Here is a 27969-nt window from a genome sequence, read left to right on the forward strand (position 1 = left end):
CAGAGCTGAGGTGTAGGGAGGCCCTGAAACACCAACCAGCCCCAGGCCAGAGAATGCACTGTCCCTGTGCACTGAGAGCTTGGTCTGGGAGCCCCAACCATCTACCACAAAATGCTGGCATTTTATCCTACAACCCGGACTGAAAGAAACTGGTTTTTGAGACCCTGACTGACTTTTCCAATGCTGTGTCAGCAGTGGTGTGGACACCTGGGGGAGGGATATGTCTGTTGGCATGTTTACAAATACCCAAGGATACAGGTACCTGCCTCCTTGGTTTCAAATGTACTTGGATAAGTTAACACTAGTGGTTTTTTCCAGTACAGATGGTGTTTGACCTGTTTAAGCACAGCAACACCTTACTGACTTGGCAGGAACCAGATAAGCCTGCAGGTTATCAGGGATTTTATAGGGTGAGGACACATTGAAGTTACATTAATGTGGCTAAAATAGGAAAATGTGAAGACCCTTATGCAGAGACATAGTTATTTGAGGACACAATAAAGCTCTCAACCCAGGAATATTCTATGAATTCACATATATCCATATTCATGTGCACACACCTGTGGGATCACAGAATTGTAGATCAAAGCTGGAGGAGCCCTTAAAGAGAGAAATCAACTAGCTCAGAAGTTTCCAAAGTTTTTAGTTTAAAGCTCTATTTTCAAATGGAATTTGGGGAGAACCCTGTATATAAAACAGATAAAAAGTTGCTTTGGTGGAAAGGAAAATGCAGAGACCTAGGACCCCACTCTTCTGCCTCCCCTCTAAGCCAACATGGTGACCCCTAAGATGCCTGCAACCTGCAGCCTGAGGTATAGTCTGAAAGATCACTGATCTTAACCAATGCCCTTATTTTGCAGCTCAATAAACTAACACCTGGAAAGGCTGAGACTATTGCTCAGTGGCAAAATACTCATGGCATTCAAAGTCTGGACAGAACTTAAGCGGTTGTCCTTAAAACTATTTTTCTGACACTTCTTATTTATGGCCCAGTTCAGAATATAATACATGAAAAAAGTCAATGATAAGACCTCTTTGGTCCATAAGACAAAAGCTGAGAGGTTGAGAGGAGACAGGATGGAGACAGGTAAGAAAATCATGACAAGGGTGAGCACACACATTTGTTGACTATTCCTGCATTCCTCGGTGGGCACTAAGCCATCAGCCTGGCCCTTTGCTGTGGACAGTGTGGGGATGCAAGTCCCTGCCCTCCAGGAGCCCACAGTCTCCTGGGGCAGATGATAAGGACAACTGCCATGTCAGAGACAAAGCCAGGGGATTCCCCAGAGAAAAAGAGACAAAGAGCTTTGCAGTTCACATCCCAAGTATCAGTGCACTTTAAGAGAGCTGAAGGCAAACCTCCTGGTCTCCTGGAGCACTGCTAATTCCTTCTTAGTGCAGCTGACCCTTGAACAACATGGGTTTGAATTGTGTGGGTCCACTTACATGCAGATTTTTCTCAATAAATATATTGAAACATTTTTTGGAGATTAACCACAATTTGAAAAAATATCTTCTTTCCTCTAGCTTACCGGTAAGAATACAGTATATAATATACATAACATATGCAATAGGTGTTAATCAGCTGTTTAGATTATCAGTAAGGTTTCCTGTCAACAGATGACTATTAATCATTAAGCTTTGGGGGAGTCAAAGCTGTATGTGGATTTTCGACTGCACAGGGGCTGGTGCCCCTGATCTGCCTGCTGTTCAAGGGTCAGTTGCACAACAGTGCAGGCCATCCCAGGTGCTTCACTGCAGGACAGGCAATAGATGATTCAGATGGACTACACTGTTGATTAGGAGGCGAAGTACAATGTGCCATGCACAGGGGTTGGAAAACAAGCCCAGAGTCTTGTTACTGGCTATGACTGTGGTCTCTGCCCCTCACTGGATATACTGGGCAGAAGATACTCCATTCATTTAGGCCTGTTTTCCAATGTGTAAAGGAAATGATAATAGCACTTACTTCACAAGAATGCTGTGAACATTAAATGAGATAATACAAATAAAGTACTTAGCATAGTGCCTACTACCTAGCACAGGGTTGATACATGTTAGGTACTATGTTTGTTATTGACATTATTATTTTAGCCAGAATCTGCCTCTGGTGGTTTCTGCCCATGCATTTGTTCTAACCTGACTCCCAGAGCCTCGGAGAACAAATTTTCCACCTCTTCTCCATGACAGCCCTTCCGGGATTTGAATACATCCTTCACTTACCCTCATCATCTTCCATTCTTTTTTAGATTGATCACCCCCACTTTTTTCAAGCATTTCTAATGTAACAAGACTTTTCAAGCTGTACATCCCTTTAACTATCCTCTCTATGGAGATGTCACCTAAGAATTTATCTGACAATTTGGGGAATCTTGGCATGTTCAACTTATGCCATTCAGAGTATGAAGTACAAGTTCTTTGATTTGTTCTGATCTTACGGCTGCTAGATCTCAAGGGGATGAAACAGAGGGAGTGCTCTTCCCAGGACCCCAGGGCTTGTTTAATAAACCTTCTTCGTAGACCCCTTCCTTTAACAATGTTGAATGGTCCCTCTTCTTTCTGATGGTTGTGGCGTCCGCACAAGCAGGATGATGACAGCTGAACAGCTTGTTACATTGCTGCTTGAAAGAATCTCAGAGAAAAAGGAAATCTGGCTTTGAAGATAAAGCTTTTCATCCTTTGAAAGCCACATTCCTATATATCTGCCTCCTGTTCTCTCAGGTGTCTTGCCTGATCCAGTGCCTGGTTTTGAGGCAGTTCTAACAATGCCTTAATGCTTTTTGACACAATGATAATTATTAAATAAATATGACAATAATAATGAATAACATCCATTAAGCATTTACAATGTGCCAGACAGTTCTAAATGCTTAAATTTTTTTTTTAATCTTACACCTATTCTGTGCTATAGGTGCTATTATATCTGAATATTGAACACCAGAGAACTGAGCCTCAGACAGGTTAAATAAACCATTAAGCACACATAATTAGTTCTTTGTTTCCAGGCACTCATGATAATTAATCATCATAATGATCGCCTAGAGCCTCTTCATGACCCTTAAAGCATTTTCCAAATCTTCCCAGCAACATAAAAGCATATCCAATGTACTCAGAGTGTTAAACATCTCTTTAGGATTTCATAATTATTTGAAATTATTTGAAATGGTTTTTTTCATTCTAATCCTTTGAAAATCATAATTGACATGTGATAGATGGAACTATATGAACTAGTTTACTTAATTGAGCACTTTTACTCCAAGTAATTTTATTCAAATGGCTAGTCAGCATTGCACTGCCTTCTACATTAAGTACATAGGGAAGACAGGTTCTAATCCCAGCTAATCCTCTAGCCGATCATACAGTCATAGGCCACTCGTGTCCTCTCTGGACCTCAATTTCCCTGTCTGTACAATGAGGGGCTTGATCTGATCTCCAACATCTTTGCTTCAGGTGTCAGTAAACTATGGCCCATGGGTGAAATCCAACTGCCACTTGATTTTGTTTGGCTCATGAGCTAAGAACTGATTTTACACTCTTAAATTATTGGAAAAAATTAAAATAATATTTCATGACATGTAAAAATTATATGATATTCAAATTTCAGTGTCCATAATAAATTTTAGTGGGACACAGCTGAGCTCAATCATTTACTATTATCTATGGCTGCTTTCACACTATGATGACAGAGTTGAATAGCTACAATAGAAATGATAGTCACAGCCTGGCCCTTTACAGAAAAAAAATTGCCAACCCTAGTATAGATGTGGGGTAGGTGGGCACTAATAGACTTCAGATAAATCAGAGGCTTGGAAAACATCTAACCAGCTTTAGGAGGTTGATGTCAGGGAGTGAAACCTTGTATAGCCTCACACAAATCTTCTAGTAAGACAGAAAGCTATACCAGAACGCCCCACTTTGGCAGGGTAAGACATTTATTTGGGGCTATTAACAGAGCCAGCCACACTGTCTAAATTTTTTTTCCCTCTTTGTCAGGGGAAATCTGGAAACACTACCCTAAAGCTGATACGGCAATCTAACACACTGATGAAGAAAACAGGTTTTATGGTTGGATCATGGTTTGAATCCTTGCTTGGTGTGTGATCTCAGGAGAGTCTCCAAAGGTCTCTGAACCATAGCTCCTCAAGATAAAGTTGGGATAGATACTCACTCACTCATTTATGCAAATAAGCATTCAGTGCCTACTATACACATTCACCTCTCAGTGCTGTTTGGGGAATTAAGTAAGATTATGTATATAAAGCATTTAACAGAAAGTCTGGCTAAGGATAAGTACTTGGGAAATGTTTAGTATAAGGCTAGTGATGACTGTTGACTATTTCATTTTTCATTTGCAAATGATACTAATCACATAATTCTCAAAAGTTTGTTTACATGAAGTTATATAATATATATTAAGTGGCATTTTTTGCCATTTTTATTATTTGTGTTATACTTACAAGCAACAGTTCTGAAGCTGTGTTTCACCAGAACACTTAACAGCACCAATGTTCTGTAATTCCAGGCCAAGAGATAGCAAGTTAAGTAAGGCTCCCTTAACAAACCATAAAAATGAGCCCATAAATGCAACTTCTCTTCCATGTTTCACCACTTTCACTCCCTCCCTACTTCACAGGAACTAACAGATGATTCCTAACCATCGAAGTACACCAGAATCATATAAAGATTTATTTTTATTTTTTAATGGCACTAAAAGGAAAATAAATGCACATAGTGAAAAAGAAAAAATATTACAGAAGGGTATAAAATAAAAAGCAAACACCTGCTCTCTCCAATCTCATACCTTTTAAATAACTGTTTTAAATCTTCTCTGTGGTTGGTGAATCTCCTGGCTTCCTCCGTACATGTACATAATATATCTATGTCTCTTTTTTTTGCTTTATCAACTTTAATCCTATTTGAGACTCTCCATTCGGAAGACGATGAATCATCTCATACTACTCCCCATATCCAATCCTCAATGTTTTTCAGTTATGCTATTATTTGAAATTATTCTAATTAGTACCTTTATAATTTTCATACATTAAACCTTGACTTTTTTATTTACCAGCATTAGAGCTTTGTGAAAAATACAGATGTTCAGTTTCCCGTCCCAGGCTACTAAATGACGATTCTTAGGGATGGCTATTTTGCAAGAGTTCCCTAAGCTATTCTGATGTGTTCTTCTGGTTAAGGTCTTCTATCCCCAAGAGCCTGTGGTGCACCAGTCAGCTCATTTGTGGTAGTCAGAGCATTTTTCACAGCCACTCATTCATCAGCCACAGGTTAGACAGTGTGAAATGCCACAGAGGCACTGAAGAAGCAGACAGGAACACAGTGACCTAACAGCTCCAAGAGCTCACTCATCCCAAAGCCCCATTTTATATGAGAAACAGAGTTACTCTGTGAAGAGCAGCATCTGGTACAGCTCTGCGGGGATAGTGGAAGGAGTCTGAGTTTGGGATACGTGAGTTGTTACACTGAATAACTTGAAAAGAAGCATTTTGTGGATTAATTTTGTTTTTATTCAATAAAATTGTACATTTTAAAATATTTTTAAAACTATTAAAGAAGAGAGTAATGAACACAGTACTTGGGGGCATATTATAAATAGGCAAAATGGCTCAAAGAGAGTGTGAAAATAAAACATAATAGTTTGATCTTCATAGAATATAACTGGTTATTTTGTATCCTTAGACAATATTACATAATTCATAGCACAGATAAAGCATGTAAAAATGTACTAATTACCAAATATCACCACCACCAAATATTTTTAATAAAAAGCATAGAAAATTAGAAAACTGTTTAATTAAATCTTATTCAATGAGCATGCTCAGGAAAACAGTGAGTTGAATTTTCCTGTTAACCAGTAGACAGATTGTTAGCACTGTATTTTCCCTGCTTAGTCCAGAGCATTCTTCTGTATTGCCAGAGTACATTTCCTTGCATTACAGAGAAACCAGGTCTATAACATACTCATTTCTTTGTGATTAAGGACATTGTAGAGACTCAGGATGACCATTCCAGCATGAAATCTTACACAGGAGGGAAGAGGTCAGCTAGTAGATGAATGTGAATTGACCCCAAGCTATTTCCTAATTTGGGGCTTGTTTTTTCACAGACATGAGCTTGTTTTATCACCCGTTGCCCATTCCTTCTCAGTGGAGCAGAAGGAGTTTGGTTAGAAAGTCCCATCAGTTTGATTAGATGTAATGGAGGTTTGGCTCCAATACCCTTGTAGGCAGACATTCTGGTGATGAAGTTGAGTGGCATTTATGTTTAAATAAACTCTGCCTTTTCCTTTGGCCCCCATTATGTTTGATACGGGGACAGTCAGTATGAAATGCCCAGGAGCCTGTTACACAGATTTCTCAAGCAATAGAATTTGATTGCAGGAGATAATTTTCATTTCAGTCTCTCAATATTTTATGAACAAGATGTTCTTTTAAAATCTCTAAAAATTACAAGAAATCTCTCAACTGTGCATTAGCTTTTAACCAGTGGTGGTTTGGTTGTGCTCTTAGGTGGTATAACAGCTTCGAATGCTTACTGGGAATGAGAAGCTAAATCTGAGTCAATCTGTACTAACAGCTTGCTAGAACTGTTGTGCAAATCAGTAGACCTCTGTGAAATTCTGTAAACTGTGGCTGTGGGAAAAATTAATCTCAAAAGATATTTCCAATTTGAGCTTCTCTTTTCAACCAATGAAAATCATCCACTGGCATTTGTTGCCTACTGATCTCATATATCCTCTGGCTAATTAGCATTCTTGCTTGAGGAAAGTCTCTGGCTTTTATTCATTCACTCAACAAATATGTGTTGGCCATCTACTCTGTGCCAGATATAACTCTAGGTACTAGGTTCTAGGGCACATCAGTGAGCAGAACAGAAAAGGCCTCTGCTCTGGCGGAGCTGACATACCAAAGGGAGGAGAGAATGAATGAACAAGATCATCGTGAATGGTAATGAATGCTCTGGAGAAGCTCAAACAGGGCACTGAGAGGAGCTGACTGGCCTAGGGACTTAGGGGGACTTTGTTGGGTTCCCCTAGAAGCAGGTCTTAGACAAAGATTCAAGTACAAGTGGTTTCTTTGGGTGCCAATCCCAAAAACAATAGCAGAGACTCAGGAAAGTTAGATAGGGAAGGGATGGCATAATCAAGACACTTACCCAGGCAGGCTGCAGGAACTGATCCCTTAGGGGACCTCTAGACATTGGTGTAGGACACGCCTCAGGGTTATCCCACCCAGGGGAGAGGATTCTGAAGGATTTATCAACTTACTCCCCATCTGTCATTCTTTGAGTGCTGCTCTGGGTGTATTAACTCCCCAACACATCTGGCTTGCCCAGCACAGGGTGAAGTAATAGGTATTTGCGGTTAGTATAGAAATAGAAGTATACAAAGGGGAATAGAAATGAGCAGGGTACCAACAGCATCTATCACAGGGTGAGAATTGGATCTTTACGTAAGGGTCAAGAAAGGCCTCTCTGAAGAAACCACCTTTTAGCTGAGATCCAAAAGATGGAAAAGGGCCAGCCAGGAAAAGCACACTTCCAGACAGAGCATAGCTGGGACAAAGGCTCTGAGTGGGGCTGAGCTTGTTTGTTTAGAAAATGCAAACAAAAAGTCATAGAGCTTTAGAGGCACTGGGTTGGGGGTGGGGGTATTTCTAAGTCTGAAGTTGTTTGTGATTACATCCCTTAATAAGGGAACTAGATCAAGTCAATGAGAAATTAAGAGGCTTGGACAATGCTATAGGGCTGCACTGTAGATGCTATGCTACAGATTTACTTGCTTATTTGTTTACTGTCTGTCTTTTCCACTAGAATGTAAGCTTCATAAGAGAAGGAACTTGTTTTATTCACTATTACAGTAGCACACTACAGATTCTCACAAGCATTTGTTGAATGATGAGAACGCAAGCGAGAGAAGACCTTCAGAAGCCTTAGTTCTGGCCTTCTCAGCTGCTGCCTCATTGACTGACTTTGTAAAGTCCATTTTCCTAATCTTTCTCAGCTTCTTTATCTGGCAAACAGACATAATTTTTACATTATAAAGGCATAAAGTGAAATGAGGCCATAGATATGAAAGTACTACCCCCGAAGGAATATATCATACAAATGCAAGGTTTCCTTTCTAAGTTGAAGCCTTCCTGAATTTGACTGAACTTTACCAGAAGAGGAGGAAAGTTTTGTTTTCAATAAAGAACCTTTGTGGGTATTGCAGTTGATCGAGCCTCACTGGGTAGAGAAGACCTGGTCTGTGGTCTAGGAAAGGGCACAGGCCTCGGATGATCAGAATCCAGCCTCTTCCACAAACTTGCTGGTGACTTTGGGACCCCCAGGAGCCTGCCCCTGATGGACTTCAGATTCTTCCTATCTCAAAAAGGTAGAGTGGAGTTGGTAAAGGAGACAGTTCCCTCCTCAGGTTTCCATTTTGCTCCATATCTGGGCAGCAATAATCCCAGCCAACATTTCTTGATCACTCAGTCTATACCAAGCACCTGACATGTATCACAGAATTTCTTTTTCTCCCCAACTTCCTAAGCTCCATTATTCAGACAAGACTCCATCAGGTAACTGAGTCCAAGGTAGCAAAATTAATGGCTGTAAGTAGCAGAGCCAGCACTTCAGTGCAGGCAGAGCTGGCACCTGAGCAATCACTCTTATTCTCTGTGCTGACTTTGTGCACAAAGTGATCACCAAGTTAAGACGAAAGGGAGATACAACCTTCTTTCCATTAAGTCAGTTCCACCTTGTGGAACTGGATAGAAAGTTCTATGATTCTGTAACATGATTAAATCAATTTATCCAGGCAGCCTGTTCTGACTTCTTTCCCCTCCTTTCTGCACAGGGTTTCATGGACATTGACTTAAACAAATTCAAGGAGAGTGGAGCAAACGTGACAGGTTTCCAGTTGGTGAATTACACAGACACCATCCCAGCCAAGATCATGCAGCAGTGGAAGACCAGTGATGCCCGAGACCACACCAGGGTGGACTGGAAGAGACCAAAGGTAAGGGGATGGGAAGCAGGCTGCAAAGGACCAGCCTGGCTTCTTTGCCTGCCCTGGGTTTCTGAGCAGGGTTAGCCTTTAGAAAGGGACAGGTTCTGAGAGGAACAAACTAAGGAAAATGTATCCATAAAGATTAGGAGTATCCTACAAAGGTCAAGTAATCCAAAGTGATCATACTTTTAACAAGATCAATGTTCTGCTTTCCTCTCACATAAACAAAATTCAAAAGTCAGCAATCAAAGGCTTATAATGGCTCCACAATCATCAAACACTCAGGCTTCTTCTGTCTTCTTGTTCTGCTATCTTCAGCATATAGCTGCTACATTATAGCCCAAAATGTCTTCTGAAGCTCCAACTATTACCTTAAGATTCTACATAGCAGGAAGGTAAAAGGAAAAATAAAAAAACACAACTGATTCTTTTAAGAAATCTTTTCAGTAGTCACATGCTGATCTTCTACTCACATGCTACTGTCCACATCTTAGAAACTGAGCCCCAGCTAGCTACAAGGAGAGCCGGAAAGTGGAACCTCTCTTGTAGGCAGGGACACCATGTTACACAACTGCAGGGGGATGCTATTTGCATTCATTTATTTGTGGATTGATCTTGAATTGTGCACTGAGATAGTCCTTATTCTGGTCCGTCATGTACCCAGGTAAGAATCCGGGATATCTAAGCAATGTCTAGCACGTCTATGCCTCAAAGGATCAGCTCCCAATTATGAGGCTGGCTACCTGCCTCTCACTTCCCAGGAATGCAGCTCTAAACTCTGCAGCCAAAATCTATTTTGTTTGCTGTTTGATGATGTTTTTGAATAAGGATAGCAGGTAATTTCTCTTCCCCATGTCAAATCCAACAGTTTGGCAATGGCGGTGTGGAACACTGAGTTGAGAAGGATTCTGAGGCCAAATTTGTTTATCTGGGGCAAATTGAATCCTTGGCAACTTTCTCTGGGCAATTGGTCAATTCCATTTTGTGAATGGCAAACCATGAAACTGAGATGCTTCTCATCCTGCTTTTGCTGAACTGATTTAGCCATCCAACAATGAAGACTTATTTCACCATGAGCTTAAGCAAACAAAATCACAAATGTAACTGAAAGCAGTGAGCAAATCACATAGCAGTTAATCAATATGTGAATACCCCACCCAACTTCCAAAAGACTGGAGATTTAAAAAATAACATGTAACATACATTCTCTTACTAAGTGAGGAAATCCAACTTAAAAACTAGAAAAATTATCATACATTCATTGTACAACTCTCTATTGTGAACTTAGAATATGCAGAAAACAAGCTAGACATTAGGCATAACATGAGTTCCGAAGCCAGGAAATATGTCCTGATTTGTTATTCTGGTTATGTTTCATCAACATCTTAGCTCCCTTCTAGGCAAGAGGGGAAAAATTAAGAGTTATCATGAATAAGCACAAGAGGAAAGTCTGCAGACTATAAACCTGCCACTTGAGCAAGCCATACGTGGAAATAATTAAGAGCTTACCCTTCATGGGTCGTTTTCTTTTACTGTCACAAGGGATGGGAGAATAAACAGCTCCTCTTGGCTCCTGAGTGGTGACTGCAACGCAAGAGAAAATGCATTGTTTTTCCATGGACTGTATCAAAGCTGTGGATGTACTGTATTTAATATATGCATTCTACTTCTAATTAAACCAACATTTTTAAATTACAAGATTGCACACAAAAATCTAGAATTCTGGCTTCTCTTTGAAAGTCACAACTGGCAGCATTGAACTCACAGTTCAGGAGGGCCGTACTAGCCAACAAGGTGGAACAGCAGCCCCCATCTAGGAGGCAAGCACTGCCCACTTCACTGCTGCACCCCTACCCCGACTCCCAGTCCCTGGCCCCCTGCAGGCATTCTGATCACCTGAAGCACATTCCCAGACACAGCTCCCACATGCCTGTCACCCTCTTTCTGACACCTAACTGTCTCCATCCCTCCCACCAGTACACCTCTGCGCTTACCTACGATGGGGTGAAGGTAATGGCTGAGGCTTTCCAGAGCCTGCGGAGGCAGAGAATCGATATATCCCGCCGGGGGAATGCTGGGGACTGCCTGGCTAACCCAGCTGTGCCCTGGGGCCAGGGGATCGACATCCAGAGAGCTCTGCAGCAGGTGAGGCCAGCAATGGCTGCCCGTCCTAGGGTAGCCTTGTAGGGGATTTCGACACCAGTTTTGGTGTGATACAGCTATTGAAAAGAAAAGGTAGATCATGCTTCAAGTTTGGACAATCACTGCATTGTGTTTGTGGCTCTGTGTATATAAGTGTTCATGTAGGAATTAAGGCAACAAAAGAAAAACAAAAAACCCCAATAGTATGGTCTAGTAATTTCTAATAGCATGAAAGCTCCATTTCCTGCTTAGAGATTATGCTTTTCTGTATTTGGAAAGGGAACTTGAGACGCACAGGGATGAAACGGAACCATTTCAGCAGACTCCTGGAGACTGCCCGCTTGCCCTGATTTTCTGGATTTCTTCATCACCTTTGCTCCTTACATGTTTCCTGTGGAGATCCTGAAAATTCCTAAGTACTTCTTGCTTCTCAGCATTGCAATCAATTTTGTTTGCACTTAAGAACAGTCAAGGACAGGGAGAGAAAATGGCCATGCTCATGCCAATCAATTGTCTATACAAAGGATTCTTAGCCTGAATCCAGATTCAACAGAGAAGAATATAAATATTCAATTAGTAATATGTCTGCTGTGGAAGCAGGATGAGGCAGTGGTACACATGGGCCATGTATTTAGCATCCTTGGTTTAGAAGATTCTGGGGGTTTGCCTTCTGCTTTATCACTCTCAGAACTCCTAGAAATCTCCTGAAGTCCCCAGAAGTCTCTAGAAGGGCCTTGAGCCCAGGCTATGAGTAGCAAACTGGCTGATGGGTAGCACCCTATGATGCCTCTGGTGCCTCCTGATGGGGAGCCTGTATTTCCAAAGGGGCTGGGCCAAGAGGGCTGTGCTTACCATAAAGCAATGTCCACGTATCAGGAACACTGGCAAGGCAATAGTACCCCAGTATTTCAGTGCAGATGCCCCGTAGGACCTGCCCTCCCCATTCAATGGAACTTCCAAGATAAGACCAGCTTTACTTTTAAGACTACATCCTAGGGGAGGACAGGAGCATTTCTGAATGAGGGAGAAATGCAGAGTGAAATGTACAACTATTCCCACTTGTCCTCCAACCACATGAGCAAAACTCTAGCAATTTTCACAACCTGAAGAGACAAGAAGGAACATCACCAGCTGTCCTCAGCTAGATGAACTGCCTTTACATGGAGACTACGTAGTTCTGTCCTTTGAAATGAAGCTAAGCAGCAGCCCTGTGACCATGGGAGGAACAGCGACGGGGTCCTCCAGCAGCCCTTCCTGCCTTTCCCGTCTCTATGTAATGTGGCCCCAATCACTAGGCAGCAAGAGCAGACACCAGACAGCTTGGCAATGATTGCCAGAGAGGTAACCCCCGCCCACCTTCGGCTCATTGTAAATGTTTTTCCACACTCCGCAGCTGAGACAGATTTTGATTGTAATGTGAGACTGGTTTCAAAAGGTCCCAGAGACTTGCCCTCAGCTTCACAACCCTCCCAACTCCCTGTTTTCTCCCATCTAAATTATGTCCGGGGAGCAATATTCTGATGCCAACGTGACAGTGATGAAGCCTGGGAGGCAAAATGGATGTCAGGAAGGGCTCTGAACCAGGAGGCAGGAGAGCTGGCGTCCAAGTCCAGCTGGGCTCCTTGCTTTTTTGGGTGACGTGGAAATACCCGGATCTCCCGCTCACTCCCCTTCATTACCGGTGACAATGAGGAGATTGGAGAGACAGCAACTGGCTTCAACTACCTTTAAGAATAATTCTAGGCATCTAATTTTTTTTTTCAATGGCCTAACTGCCATCTTTCTGGTGGTAATGTATACTCATCATTTTCTTCTGCCTTCAGTGGGGTTTGCAAAGAAGCAGTTGCCTTAGTCAAAAGAATATGACCTTTTTTATATTGTTTTGGAGTCAAGAAGTGTATACCTGCCTCAGCAGCCAGGCAGCTTCTCACTGAGAGCCTACTGCATGTCCTGGCCTGGGGCCAAGCACTGGGGGTGATGATTGCACGAGAGACCTGCCCTCAGTACTCTCTCTTCAGTCTTTTTTGGCAGGGGGTGTGGGGGTCAAACAGCCAATGAATATAAACAGAAAACATCTGATCCTAAGATCTGCTGTTCAAACGGATTCATTTTCAAATCTATAAGGACCTAGAATCACAAGAATTTATTACTTGAAGAGACCTTAAAGATTACTAACTCACATTTTCCTTTACAATGAAGCAGCTGACCCAGAGTGAGCATTCATTCATCCAGGGTCACATAGCAGTTTAGCAGCACAGTCTGAACCACATTCCATGGCTCCTCCTTCTGTCTCAGATCTGTCCTTTGGCCCCAGAGGTCTTTGTTTGCACACTGAGCTCTGGGGCCTTCCACACACAGCCACAGCCACTGTCCAGCCATTTCACCATTCAGACCCACCTCAAAAGAGCTGCACCCCTCATGAGCAACTGTGTGATCACAAGAGGCCAGGTGAATCCCAATGACATTCAGTCCTTGGACCTGGCATGGGGCACTCATGTCTCTGCTGACTTAATCACACTGGCCTTTGGGTCACAGATGGGGAGGGGACCTGTGGTTCAGCTTGTGTTAGACCTGGTGTGTCTGTGAGTTAGGCGTAGAGGAATAAGCCTGTTATTCTGAACATAAAGGTGATACCAGTTATGATAGATTACTGAATTATTATGTACAATGTTCTGAACATATTTTATATGTCTGATCTCATCGAATTCTCAATATAACACTGTGAAGTAGCCAGCTTTATTAACTGCTTTATAAATAGCGAAACTGAGCTTCAGAGGTATTAAAGTTTTTCTCAAAATTATAGTTACTTAGTAGTGAAACTAGGACTGCAACCCACATTTACTTGCTACCTCATTAGGTACACATAACTGCTCTGCTCTGAAGCCCGGAAGGGCTGCCCAGCAGAGGAGAAACAGAGCTGGGGTCCAGCCAGCAAGAGCACATGGCCTTGGCTAATACCCACACACCCCATGCCCCGCCCCTCACCACACTGTAATTTCCCCAGCAGTGGAGTGAAGGTAATCATGCTGCCTGCCTGACCTCCAGGGGACTGTTCAGAATACTAATGAGCCACATCCAGGAAGCCCTCCCTGCTCCAGGAAGGGCCTGGCATTAGGGTGCCCCTAAGTCGGCTTCTGACTGGCAGGGAAGATCCAGCTCCCCAAGTCAGGATCTTAGCATTTGGGAGTCAGAGGCCCTTTGAGGATGTGATTTAAGAAAAAAGCTTTGAATTCATTTTCCCAGAAAAATGTATACATGTACTTACACATATTTTTGTATAACCAGGAGTTGAGGGGACCATAGACACTTCTCCTGGGTCCTGAGGTGAAGGACGCCTGCCCTAAATGATGATCAGCCCTTTTAGTCTTTGCGTCTGCAGTTTGTTGACCAGTGATCAAGCATACCCAAGTGCAGGTGTACTTTTTTTGCTAGGGGAGGTCTGAGGTGAGGCGAGCAGTCGGGGTATAGGACACAATCTCTGTCTTCTGGCACTCCAGACCTAGTTTTGAAGGAAAGATAAACTCTGAGAAATAATACCTATAAAGGGGTGGCTTGAGGATTCAATGACATAGCCAGACGCTCGGCACTATGTATGGTCAGAGCAGTGTGCTGTGACATCAACAAGGCTTTCTGTAGGATAGGAACTGGGCCTTTAAACAGAGTGATCATATAATTTATCACCCAAACTGGGACATTTAAGAATGAAAGGAAGCACTCTTATTAATTATCCCAAAAGAAGAGATGTAGACTGGAGCTGTCCCACACAAACTGAGATGGATGGTGATGCAAGCCTTAAAGGAAGGGTGAATTTGAACAAAGAGTAAATTGGGCTGTGGAGGGTCATGGTGGGGTGTAAATGATGCCCAGAAGGAGTCTAGAGGATATAAGCAAGAGCTGAAGGCAGCACTCCTGTTAGGAGTTCAGAAGAGAAGAGCTCGGTCCTCGCCATGGCTCCGCTACGCACTACCTGGGGACTCTTGGACTAATTGGTCAACTTTTCTAGCATCAATTCATTATCTCCCAAGTGGACATAATCCGCTTAGCAAAGAGGCTTGTCACAACCCCTATCCTCCCATAAAAATTTGTTTAAAGGATAATGCATAAGTTTCTTTGAACTTCAGGGCAACTACTTGAGATAACCACAACCAAGATTATTCTTCCCACTGTTCTGGTGGTAAAGTGGAAGGTCAGAGTGATCCTGAGATTTGCCCTGGCTGGAATAACCAGAATGTGGTCCACAGGGGCCTAGTCCACAGGCTTTGACTTCCCAACACCCAGTGAGCACTGGGAAGGAGAGGCTCAGAGAACAGATCACAGCCACACAGAGGTTAAAGAAGCCCTGGGTCCAGAGCAGCAACACTGCTTCCCCAGGGATTGGGGTGCAGGAGTCCTAAGGGTGAGAGAAACACTAACCAGCACTCTCTTGGCATCACACAGGAAAAGAAAAGTTATGCTTCAGCATCTCATGGGTGGTAGACTCTGAGCTGGCCCCCAATTGCATTTACAGGAAACCCACAGTTAAATCTCCATCTTTCACAGAGGGGCTGGCAGGTGCCAGGTTGGCGGCGGGAGTTCCAGAAGGCAGGAACTAAGGGGAAGCTCCAGGCCTCCACCAGTGTAACCTCAGTCACCCTGGGATGGGAGAGTGGGCAGATGAGCTTCAGAGGCTCAGCCCTGGGAGATAGGAGAGCATTTTCCAGATTTGCCCAAAGTGTGTATTTTTGAGAAGCTTCATCCTCTGACTGTGAGTCCAGACTGTCCACATAAATGGTTTGGAGCTGAGCCATTCTCTTGACCTTCCTTTGCTCTGCCGTCATGGAAGGCTGGTTCTGGGAGGCTCCTTTCCCATGCTTTCACTAATTTCAGTGTGTGTAAGCCTTGGCTTCTCCAACTAGACAGTAAGAGCCTTCAGCTGCCCCAGGCCTCCCATGACTCTGTGAATCCTGAATCAGGAGCCATAAGCTCTGAGTCTCATAATGCTATTGATCAAATGGGCAAGGTAACATCTGCTCTTTCTACTCACTGGGTTTCTATGAACATCAGATAAGCAGCTTCTGGTGATGACATTGTGACAACTCAAGAGATCCTCAATTCACTAGAACTTTGCTAATGATGAATTTTTTGGAAGCTGAGAAGGCATGTAAAGGTGACAGGGACAAAACCCTCATTTCTGCTGATGGAATCTCTTGCTCTGAGATAACATACCAGACCCAAAGCTTCAATGTTAAGTCTTATTTTTCATCCCTCTTACCCACTCTACACAACACAGTGGTTGTAATCATTGCCATCATCATCATCATTTAAATAATATATACTTTACATCCAAAGTTTACATTCCAGTGTGCTAAGCATTTCAGTTCTTTAAGGAGGAAAACAAGAAACAGGCTCCATGACTTGCTCACATCACATAATTAGGAATTAGCAGAGCATGGCCTGGGGAATGTTCCCCTGTGAGGGGGGTAGCAGAGCAGGCACGTAGAACACACTGCTTCGCACATTTCTGCGTAGCCCACATAGAGCCAAGCACAAGAGCATTGTCCCCTGTTTGAGAGGCCATTCGGTACCCTGAGTAAAGATACCAGAATATATCAGAAGCTCTGAATTCAAGCCTGCCTGCTACTTAAATGGTGTTAAGTCTTGACCAAATCACTTTACCTCCCAGAGATTTGGTTTATCCCATGTAAGTGAAGATAATAATCTTTAAGCGACATACCCTAGGGGTTTCCTGTGAGTAGAGAAGAAGTCACATGAATGAAATAAGAAACACTTGGACGATGGTGGTAGTATTCATAACACTATTGGTAATAATTAAAATAACATCTGGCCTTTCTTGAATCTTACCATGGGGCAAGCATTTATCATAAAATATCTCATTTAATCCTTAAAACAATCTTAAGACATAATTAACTCTAATTGGTTCTATTAAGCAAAAGATAAAACTAAGTCATAGAGACCTTACATAATTTGCCAGACTAATACGCCATACTAATCATCGGTATGATGCGTGAGGCCAGTGCCAAAAAGCTAATGTCCATTTGGCTCATCAGTGACACTTCCTTCTGGGCCGATCGGCCCACCATCCAGTCGTCTGCACATCTGTCTACCCCAGTCCATTTTTCCAGATGAGCCATTTGAAGCAGTATTCAGCCTCCGTGTCTTCTTGAACCTGGATGAATGGGAGAACCAAAGATGGGTAAGAGACAGCAGAGGTGAGAGGAAAGTGCAGCAGCTGGCAGACTAGCGCAGCCTCCTCCTCCTCCCTCTTGTAGGAGGAGCACACTCTGTTTTCTCTCTGGAAAGCAGAGCCAGCCTAGACTTCTCCAGAGTGAGGGTTTCTGCAGATTTATCTGAGAGTGAAGGGCTTTGTTGAATAGTTTGTGCCGTACTCTGGGACTGTCATGTTCTCCGCACTGAGAGTTCAAACCAGAAGGTGAAGAGAGGGTCAGCTCGGAGAAGTCTCTCTCTCCATCTCTGTCTCTCCCTCTGTCTCTCCATCTCTCCCCCTCCCCCTCTCCCTCTTCCTCTCTCTGTCTCTCTCCTCTCTCCCTGTCTCTCTGTCTCTGTCTCTCCATCTCTCTGTCTCTCTTTCCCTCTGTCTTTCCATCTTTGTCTCTCCCCCACTGTGTCTCTCTGTCTCTCTCTCTCCATCTCTCTCCCTCTGTCTCTCCACTTCTCCCCACCCCCTTTCTGTATCTCTCCCCCTCTCCCTGTCTCTCTGACTCCCTCTCTCTCTCTGTCTTTCTGTCTCTCAAATACACATATACACATCACAGCTATTCTGATACCTTTTGAAGACAGAGTTGTTGATCACTGTCAGAAAAAGATAGAATTCTGTGAGGCTTCCTGTTAAGCAATTTGACAGGAGTGAGGAAGTAAACAGCACCGGGTTACAGGGACTGGTTCATATTGGTTACAGGTAGAGACTCACCTCGCTGGCCTCAGACCAGACTGATCTGAGGACACACAGTAGGCCACCAATATAGAATGCGGTTTCTTATACTTAGGCAGATGATATAAAGCCAGACTCATCCTTAATCTGAAGGTAGATGTGGGTGAGATGTATTACACACAGAGCAGTAGGTTTGGCACTAAAGGCCTTGGATCCCCCATGTTGACCATCTGACCTTACCTTTGAACTTGAAGACCTGAGGCCATGATAGTTTGATCTGACTCATTTGCGGAAGTCAATACAGCATGGTTGGGGTTCCAGTACAAATTGTTTTAACCAACTGCGAGCTGTTTAAAACCCTGCAATGTTCTGGTTTTAATGTAAGGGGTTCTCCTCAGATGCTTTAAAGTCTGCACAGCACTTTCACGTTTGCTGTGTCCATTATGGCGGACGGGGCAGGAATTTCGGAAACTGGAGGCTTAAGCAGTGAATTGTGCACGGTCACTTGGTTGTTCAGGGAGAGGCTGGGGTCAAATTCATGTCTCCCGATTACAGGTCTTTACATTCCCAGGTATTTTATTCTCTGGCCTCACAAAGGAAGTAAGAAACCATATTCAAGCACAGCGCAAGGCATCATAAGGCCACCCCCCAGTCCTGGGTCAGGTCCTGGGTCAGGCCCTATGTTGGGCCCTGGCTAACGGGAGCTGGCACAGCAGCCCTTGTCCTTTCCAGGCCTCCTTCCGAAGAGTGGTGCTACTCATGGTGGTGCTCATGATGGGGGGTCGCTGACTAGGGATGGTACTGAGATTTACTAGGATCTGCTTTGCTGCATTGTTACTGTTTACCTAAGGCAATGGGTAGGAGAGATTTTTTTCTGCATGAATTTCAGTTTAGTAGGAAAGAGAACAGTGCATGGGATGGCTGCTTTGGGCAACAGCGTAGAGAGTTTGGTATTCACTCCACTCCAAGACCTCATCCCATGTAACATTCTTAGGTGCTGGATTATCACTTCAGTAGGAAAATAAAACAAACAAACAACTATGAAGTACAGTGTCTGAGTTCATTATTCAACACTTGGCTTTGCTTTCCAGGTACGGTTTGAAGGCTTGACAGGAAACGTGCAGTTTAATGAGAAAGGCCGCCGGACCAACTACACCCTCCATGTGATTGAAATGAAGCATGATGGCATCCGAAAGGTAAAGGACACCTTTTCTTCCATTCCATGGGGAGGAGAGGGCTGAGCGGAGGCTCAGGCCAGCATTAAGGGTCTTGTGAGCCCACCCTTCCTGGACTGTATCTCTTTGAAGAGACACAGGCCTGAGAATTTTAGACTTACCTCTGCCACTAACCAGCTGGGACTTTGGGCAAATCAGTTCCTTTCTCTGAACATCGATTCACTCACTCATCTGCAAAATGCAAATCTCTACCTTTGTTCCCGGGTACTTGTGAAGATCCATGGGATGGGAAAATACTTTGAAAATATCACGTAATAGATGTGTATAAAATGTTACTGATCACAGAGTCCTGAGTGATCTGAAGAACTTCAGAATTGTTGATGAAGTTAACCATCTTCTAACCCACACTTGGTTACATCCACTCCCTTTCCCATACAGAAGTAGGAATGAAAAGTATATTAATATATAATATATATGCATATTAAAATGTTTAGAATTACATTCAAATCTTTGGGAAAACATTCAGAATTCTAAAAGACCCTATGTTCTCTGGCCTGTCAATTTCTCTGACCTTGACCCTTGACACTCATTTCTTTCCTCTGTCCACTACAGTCCTTCCCTGGCCTCTCTCATTATGCCTCATGGCAGCCTCTATTTTTCTATCCATGGCCTTCATCACAGTCTTCTCTCAAAGAGAAGACCAAATGATCTAATGTGTGCAGAAGTTCTAAGTACTGGCCTGACACACTCAAAGTTGAGTCTTAATCTCTCAAAGTTAATGCTCTCTATGCCTGTGCTGTCAAATAGAGATGACATGCATAGCTATTTAAATTTAATGTTTTAATTAGTTAAAATGTAAAAGTCAGTCCCTCAGCTGCACTAGTCAAGTGTTAAGTGCTCAATAGCCACATGTGGCTACTGGCTACCATACTAGACAGCACAGATGTAGACCATTTCACCACAGAAAGTTCTACGGACAGCTCTGCTTATACGCTCTATCTTCAACTCCCTTAATCCCATATCCTTATCCGGAGCCCTGCCCTCTACTTCATAGTCGACCTCAACTCACCCCATTAACTAAGGCTCTATTCATTTTCTATTACTGCTGTAACAAATGACCTCAACCAGTGGCTTAAAACACTACCAACTTACCATCTGTAACTTTGTTCTGTGCGGCAGAAGTGACTCTGATCTCACTGAGCTAAAATCAGGGTACTGTGGATTCTGGAGGCTCCAGGGGAGAATCTGTTCCTTTGCCTTTTCCAACTCCTTCTAGACACCACCAGTTCCTTTGGCTCACACTACCCTTCCTCATTTTCAAACCCAGCAATGGCCCAGAACCCATTTCCCACACCCTACTGGGCACACTTCAGGAGTCAGTTATGGTAGGCCGACAACCTGTCGTCACTCTCAGCGGGCACCATCTCTGGCTAGGAATACAGCCGCTGGGAGCATAGCCGCTTCTCAGCAAACCCTTGGCATTGTGATTGCAGCAGGGCATCCTCCCTGGGGACAAAATCTACTGCAAGTGGTGCTCATCCAGGAAGAGTCCGAGTCCGAGTTAATTTTTTTATCCCCAGTTCTCCCGGCTCCTGCACTAGAGAAGACATCTGCTAAGTTACTTGTCCTTTGGATCCTCAGTTCCCACACCTTTGAAGTGGGGACATAGCACATTTGCAGCAGCTGCTGATCCTTGGTCAGTGAATGTTGCCTCTGGCAGTGGCTAGTCACAGGTATGGCAAATGTCAAGGAGGTAGCATGTGACTAAGATGGCTTGTTTCTTCCTTTCAAAGCATTTTGTTCTTTAAGGTAGCTTTGTGGTAAATCAGCCTTAGGGGCACAGCTCCCCTTTGCTAGTAAGCTCAGGCATGGTGACCCAGTAAGCTGCCTAAGTTCGCACAGTGAGCCATGGCTGATGGGGGCCTCAGTTCGGGTCCTGACTCCCCAGTCACACTCATGTTCCTGCAGCCACTGCCATAGCTGTGGGCGTCAGAGTGACACAGTCATTTTCAGTGAACTGAAGGGATGGGGTGCTTGGAGAATTTTGCTGCCCTAGAGGGGACACCAGTCACATGGCCCACTCCCCAAGCTGTCCCCCTTTCCAGTGCTGAGAAGTGCGGTATCACCCCCGCCCTGTGGGTGGAATTGAATGTAGTTCTTTCGTGGGAGGCCTTGGCCAGGCAGGCCGGTTACTGCCACATAGAAAATTGTTGACCAGAGACCCGGGCTCTCCCTCAGATCCTCTGAATAACGGTCTTCTATGCTCAGGGAAAAAAAACCTGCTATTTCCTGGAGGAACAAATTGACATTTCTATATTATATATGGGTAATTTCAAAATTAAAATTGGATGTTGATCTCATTCTTTTCCCGCTAGGAGAAGGGGTGGTAATAAAGCCAGATTCGTTTCTTCACCTGAGCAGTAGGCTGGATATACTGGGGACATTGTGGTGACATAAGTTAGAACAGAAGTTAGGCTGCTACTCCAGCCCTCCCATTGCCCAGCTGGGGATCCTCAGCTTCTCTCTTAGTCTATCTGGTCTTTGAAATAAGGAGGTGCTGGGCTACACAACCTCTCAGTCCTCACTGAGTGCCACTGCTCATGATGGCGGTCCTGCCAGCCTCCCTCGCATCATCCCTCTCCTGGCTGGGCTGCAGCTTCCTCAAGTGGAGGTGGGTTGGGGGCCTTCACCAGGTGACTGACTGGCCTTTGGCATGACTATCCCCACTACTCATCATGGACCCGGGGTCCCAGCCCTGTGAGCTGACCCTAGGCCTTACCCACTGACTATCGGGAGCCTCCACATCTCCTCAAGACTTGCACTTGTCCCCAGGAACAGAGGCATGGTAGCAAGATAAGCCATCAAACTTCAGCAAACAGAATTAACCTTAAAATACAGATTCCTTGTGTTGTTTTAATTTGTCTGATTTTTCTCAAACTATTCAAATTCAGTTAGACAATATCCATCATATTACTGATAATTTTTCACAAATGCCTAGGGTACCTAACTGGTTTTCTTGGTTTCACTGGATATGACTGGTAATTGTAGGTCTACTTTTGTTATGTATCTGTATTCCTATTCTGTTGATGTGGGTACGCAATTTAATTAGTAGTTTGTTAAAACCTATACATGCTTATGTTACTCTACAAGAAGTTATGTCAAAGAAATAATCAATCTTCCCATGTTTTCTTCCGTCTGCTACTTCTATAGCTTTTCTTCTTCTTCCTAATTACAACCCTTTAGTAGAATTCATGCCTCATATCGAAAATTACCGAGTATCATAATTCTTCCAAGTGGTAAAGATAGCTCAAGATAAATGCTGGGCATAGAAGCCATAGGGCATAAATCTGCAAAGAAGTAAAAAGCTAACCTTTTTAAAGAATATTGCTTCTCTCTCACTTACCAACTTTACATTTCCCTGTATGGCCCCGGAAGATGGCTGGTTAGCCAGAGATGGGTAAGATTCCTCAATCAAATGAATAATCATATCTGACTTGATTGTTTATAGTTCATGATGCGTGATCAAAACCGAAAGTTTCTGTGATGACTGCCCTTGCACTGTTCACCATGTAAGAACTTATTCACTATGTAAGAACTTGTTCACCATGTAAGAACTTGTTTGTTATGCTTCAGAAGATTGGAGACTGTTGAGAATTAGGCTTGGGGTTGATTAATGATTGTGAATTTTATTGTTGTTAACAACCATTTGATCAATAAATATGAGAGATGCCCTCTCAAAAAAAAAAAAACAGATTCCTGGGTCTCAGCAGCTGAACTGCCTGCTTTTAGAGAACAGAGATGAGGCTGAGGAGTCTGCAGAGCTGAAAAGCCTCCTTCCTCTGCGGTGGAGTTCATGGTGCTCTAAGTGGTTTGGTGAGAAACACTGGCAGAGTGGTTATGAGCTCGGACTTTGGAGGCAGACAGGCCAGGATTTACATCTCTGCTTTATGCTTTACCAGGCATGAGACCTTGAACAAGTTATTAGCTTCTCTGGGCCTTAGTCACATCTTCTCCAAAAGAGGGATAATGCCTCTTACCTCACAGGGTTGCTGCCAGCATTAAATGAAACAATGCCTCCTGGCCCCACTGCTGGCAGCAGGGGATTCAGAAAAGTAGTGCCTAGCATGTAGTGGACATTCCGCCTGTGTTTTATTTGTTTCTTGAAATGCCCTTCTTTAGACCTCAGGGATTTTTATGTCAGCCTCGAGTTTGAGTGAGCCAGGCTGTGCAAGCCCACAGAATGGATAAATCAGCAAACAGAAAGGACAGAGTAACCTTAAAATCCACAAGCAAATGATCGTGCTTTATTTTTCAGATCCCAAGGCTATTTTTTAACTTACTTTCCAATGACTAAATCCTTTCTCAGAATGTGGGCTTAAGCATCATTTGTTTACAGGGAATCTGACTTTCAGAAAACCAATTCTCCACATATGTGGCTTTAGGCTTTTTACTCAATCAGTCTCCCAGCAAAGTGATTTCTCAGATCCAAGGGTGACCTAGTTGTGTGGGTTTCAGTGAACATTACGTAGTCTTACCTGACATATGTAATAAAGAGGAGCTGCTGCTTCTTGATCTGGGACCTCGGGGACATTCTCCTGATTGTCAGGCCTCTGCCCTGGTCACTGCTATGCCAGGATACCCTCTAGGTATCTGGGCCCAATTTGGCATCTCACTGAAATGTGTGTGCTCTAAGGATCCATCTGTCATACATTTAGGAATTTCAAATGCCAGAATTGGTACTGGCTGTACTAAAGCTGAAGCCTCAGGAAATCTTGTTCAGAGATTCCACTTCACCATAGGGTGCTGATTTAGAGATCTCTATCTGAATAAAATACTTTGTCAAAGTCAGCGAGGCTCACAGGTTCTGTCTGATAAATGGCTGCCAGGGGAGAAGTGTAAGGGACATCGCCAAAGCCTTCCTTCAGGGGGCCAGTATTACAGATTTAACCATCTTTACCTATCACCACAGGGCCTGTGGCTAGTTTCAGACCTGACTACAGGAATCTGCTTCTCATTTCAACTTGGCTTGAGGGCCCCTGCCCTGCCCCGAGTTTGTCACCCCAGCTCGGACCCTGTGTGTGACTGGGAAGGAGAAAAGACTGAAGTGATGCAAGTCCTACTGGTGCCAAAAGATGTCTAGAGTCCCAAAGTGTTACCAGCCTTTCTGTGTCCTTTGCAAGCTTTTTTTAAATCCTTGCTATTCAACTTTAGGCTTAACAAATCTTCTTAAAACTCTTAAAAGACAGCTTCAATCCAACCACTTCTTTCCATCTCCCCTGCTGACCCCAGGGCCCATCACCTTCACCCCTGCCTGGCCTCATTTAGGAGCCTCCTGACCAGTCTCTAGTCCTGCTGGCCATGCTCTCTGCCTTCCACAAGGCCATTTCTACCATGAGAACTGAGATGATGATTTTCAAATATACACCAGTTTATATTGCTCCTGTGCTTAAAACTTCCTATCCCAGATAAAATGTAATATGACCCCTTACCCTGGCCTTCAGAACCCCAGATGCTGCTTCCCTCTGACATCAGCTCATGCTCCTTTCTCTCTAGTTCATTACTCCACAGCTCTCCCTGCATCTTTCTGTTCCTCTACCTGGCACTCTCTGTCACATGCTGTGTCACTTCTTGCCATTTTGGAGAGGCTTCCACTGACCAAGCTATCTAAAGTACCCCCCACCCAGACCTGGCACAGTCCCATGACCCCATTCTATTTTTTTTATAGTGTTTATCCCTTCTGATACAGTCTTGTTGGTTTATTGACCTAGAACGGTTGGGCCAACTTCAGCCTGCAGGCAAACTCAGCCCACTGCCTATTTTTACACAGCCTATAAGCTAATGCTTTTTACATTTTTAAATAGTTGCAATAAATCAAAGATAACTATTTCATGACAAAGGAAAACCATATGAAATTAAAATTTCAGTATTGGTAAATAAAGTTTTATTGGAACACAGCCACAGTTGTATGTTTAGATCTTATCTATGGTTGCTCCTACTCTATGCCAGCAGAGATGAGTAGGTGCAACAAAAACTGTATGACCCACAAAGCCTAAAATACTTACTGTCTGGCTCTTTTCAGCTGAAGTTTGCCAACCCCTGGTCTGGATATGTATCATCTTTCTTACCCTCTTCTCCACCTCCCTGCTGCTAAAATATCACCTCTATAGAAGGCGAGACCATAGTTGTGTTATTGATTCTATCCTCAATGCCTACAATCTGTTGACACAAAGTAAGCGCATACAAATAAGTGGTTGTTTATTAATGAGTGGGCAACTTATTGAAAGTTGCTGGGCAACCAGGGAGCATATCACTCTGGCACACATATATCCATAGATCTGCCAGTAAGTAAGGAAAAAAAAATGGTGGCAAATTTAATGAAATAAGTGCTCTGGCAGAAGTCAGATAATCTATGTCACACATAAACATAATTAAGTTCAAATTCATTAGGTGTGTTAGTGAAGATAAACTCTGAAATCTCAAGCTGTTTAATGGGATAGTGGTTTAATTCTTGTTTGCCTGGTAACCAGTTTTAGGGCTGAGGGCTCTGGTTAAGACTCAGCTTATGGAGGCTCCACTGTCTGCTTGGGTCTTCCTTGCTATCAACATACAGTAGCCAAAAAGGAAGAAAGAAAGGGAAACTGTGCTGGAGATCTAGAGAAGCCAGGCAAGGAGAGATGTGCATTGCTTCCCCGGCATTCCACTGGCTAGAACCCAATCACCTGGCCCATCTAGATGCAAGGCAGGCTGGGAGATGTAATTGCTGCCTAGGTAGCCACTTCCCACCAACACTTTTCTGCTATGGAAAGCAAAAAAAAAATCCTTAGTGGTCATTCTAGTTATCTTTGCCACACTAGGCAACTTACTTTGAAAAAATGTGTTATAATGGATCTCATGTTTGGAAGTTAGGGACTGTGTCTTTGAAGGCAGCCTAGAGATACATAGTGTGAAAATCTGATTAGATGACTGCGCAAGGTAGATCAGTTGAATTTACTGTTCTATGATCATCTCCTTTTTTGGCTTCATTCACTTAGAACAGTCTCATCTATCAGGTTTTTAGACTCATTTCCTACATTCAAAGAATCTTTAGAGGTAGATGAGAAACAGAAGATCAAAAATTATAACTGGCCCCAGGAGAGGACCTCTCACTGTCAGAATTGTTTAAATCCTCTCCTGAATGGTGGGCCCCCATCTTTACCAAACTGCTAGCTCTGATTTACTTTCAGACAGAATCAAAGTTCCTGCCTATACTCAGTAGAGCATCAAAATGCTGTATAATAACCCAACCCATTTCTCTAAGAAAGTAAAATCTGCTCTCATCTCTGACATGCAACGCCTCTTCAAAAATCTTTGCCAGCTGTCTTTTCAGCAAACTGTGGAACCAGATTTCTCTGCTACTAGCTTACATGAGTTACCAGGGGGTTTTTGGCATCTCCTGACTCTTCTGGCTGGCAATATTGTTTTATTTCCCTACAAAAGGGTTAGGAATAAAATAAGCTTATTTACAACATTTAACTATTCCTCTAGCTTTTGATATCAAGGGAGCTAGCTATATAGAAGCCAAGCTATACAATAATTTTTATAGATCCTAATCAATCATAGTGCTATGATACTATCTTTGAAGTAATACTATTCTTAAAATTTAAAGTCTCTTTCTAAGCCATATAAATCTAGTATACACAGATTTATCTTGCTTTTCCCCCTATCTTTTATCAAACTAACTTGAGATTTTTAAAGCAGTGTTTTGTGGTTTGGGGACAATTTATCCTAGAACATTCTGTGTGTAAAGAGAATACATTGTCAAATGAGTCTGAGAAATGCTCCATAATATATACTTCTTTTGGAGATAATGTTCAACAGCAAATCAAAACTGAAATGTTTTGTAGTATAGAAGTCTGTTATCCTTCAACTAGGCATTACCCTATTGAATATCATTTTTTACTTTACTGACAACTGAATATGAACCACACACAATGCTCCTTGTTGTACACACATTAGTTCACTTACTCACCACAGCAGCCCTGTGGGGTGGGTGCATTTGTTGTACCCACTCTCCACAGCGGGAACTGAAGCCCACTGAGGTCAAGTAACTGGCCCAAGGTCATACAGCTAGTAATTAGGAAAATCTACCTTTGAACCCTAGTATATCTGACACCAGAGACCAAGCCCTTGATCATCAAGCCCCCACTTTTAAAAATACCTATTAATCAACTGTAGAGTTTAGAGAAATCAATTTTGCATGTCAAAGGAGGCAACTTCCTCTATAATGATGGTTGTATAGTTTGAACAGCTAAACCTGTGACTAATTGTGAAGAGAGAAGGAAAGAAGGAAAGGAGAGAGGGAGGGAAGGAAGAAAAAGGAAGAGGGAGAGAAAGCAAGGGAATGAAAATACCTTAACATCAGGTATGGGAGGATGAATGACAACTCCACTGGCTAGACCTTCTCCCAGATTTGTATTGATTCTATTAAGTAACCTTAAGGTCAAGGTCCATGACCTAGCTTCTGTGGCCTGCCACTGATCTGCTACATAATCTATATAAATTAGATCATTTGATCTCCCCAAGCCTTTGTTTTCTCATCTGTAAAACAGAGAAAATAGTCCCAAGCCCATCTGTGCTATCTGCATAGTGTTTGGAACAAAGAGTTCAATATCATGGAAGTACTTTCGAATTTCTTTTTTAAAGCTTGTATCATGATATATAATAGTGGTGTTAAACATTTTGCAGCCAGAATGTTCCTTACAAAAATGAACTACTGA

The 27969-nt window shown here is 43.1% G+C and overlaps 1 protein-coding gene across 8 annotated transcripts in view; it reads left to right on the forward strand.

The window, feature by feature from the left end:
* The window catches only part of GRIA1 (glutamate ionotropic receptor AMPA type subunit 1), a 280959-nt gene that overhangs the window by 161549 nt on the left and 91441 nt on the right, over positions 1–27969 (forward strand). For all 8 annotated transcript variants that reach the window (XM_073231145.1, XM_073231154.1, XM_073231125.1 and 5 more), the window contains 3 exons: positions 8855–9016; positions 10985–11152; positions 19130–19234. In XM_073231145.1, coding sequence (XP_073087246.1) covers positions 8855–9016; positions 10985–11152; positions 19130–19234 — 435 coding nt within the window. The remainder of the gene's footprint in view (positions 1–8854; positions 9017–10984; positions 11153–19129; positions 19235–27969) is intronic.

Source organism: Manis javanica, chromosome 1 (genome assembly GCF_040802235.1).
Source record: "Manis javanica isolate MJ-LG chromosome 1, MJ_LKY, whole genome shotgun sequence".
NCBI classification, from domain to species: Eukaryota; Metazoa; Chordata; class Mammalia; order Pholidota; family Manidae; genus Manis; species Manis javanica.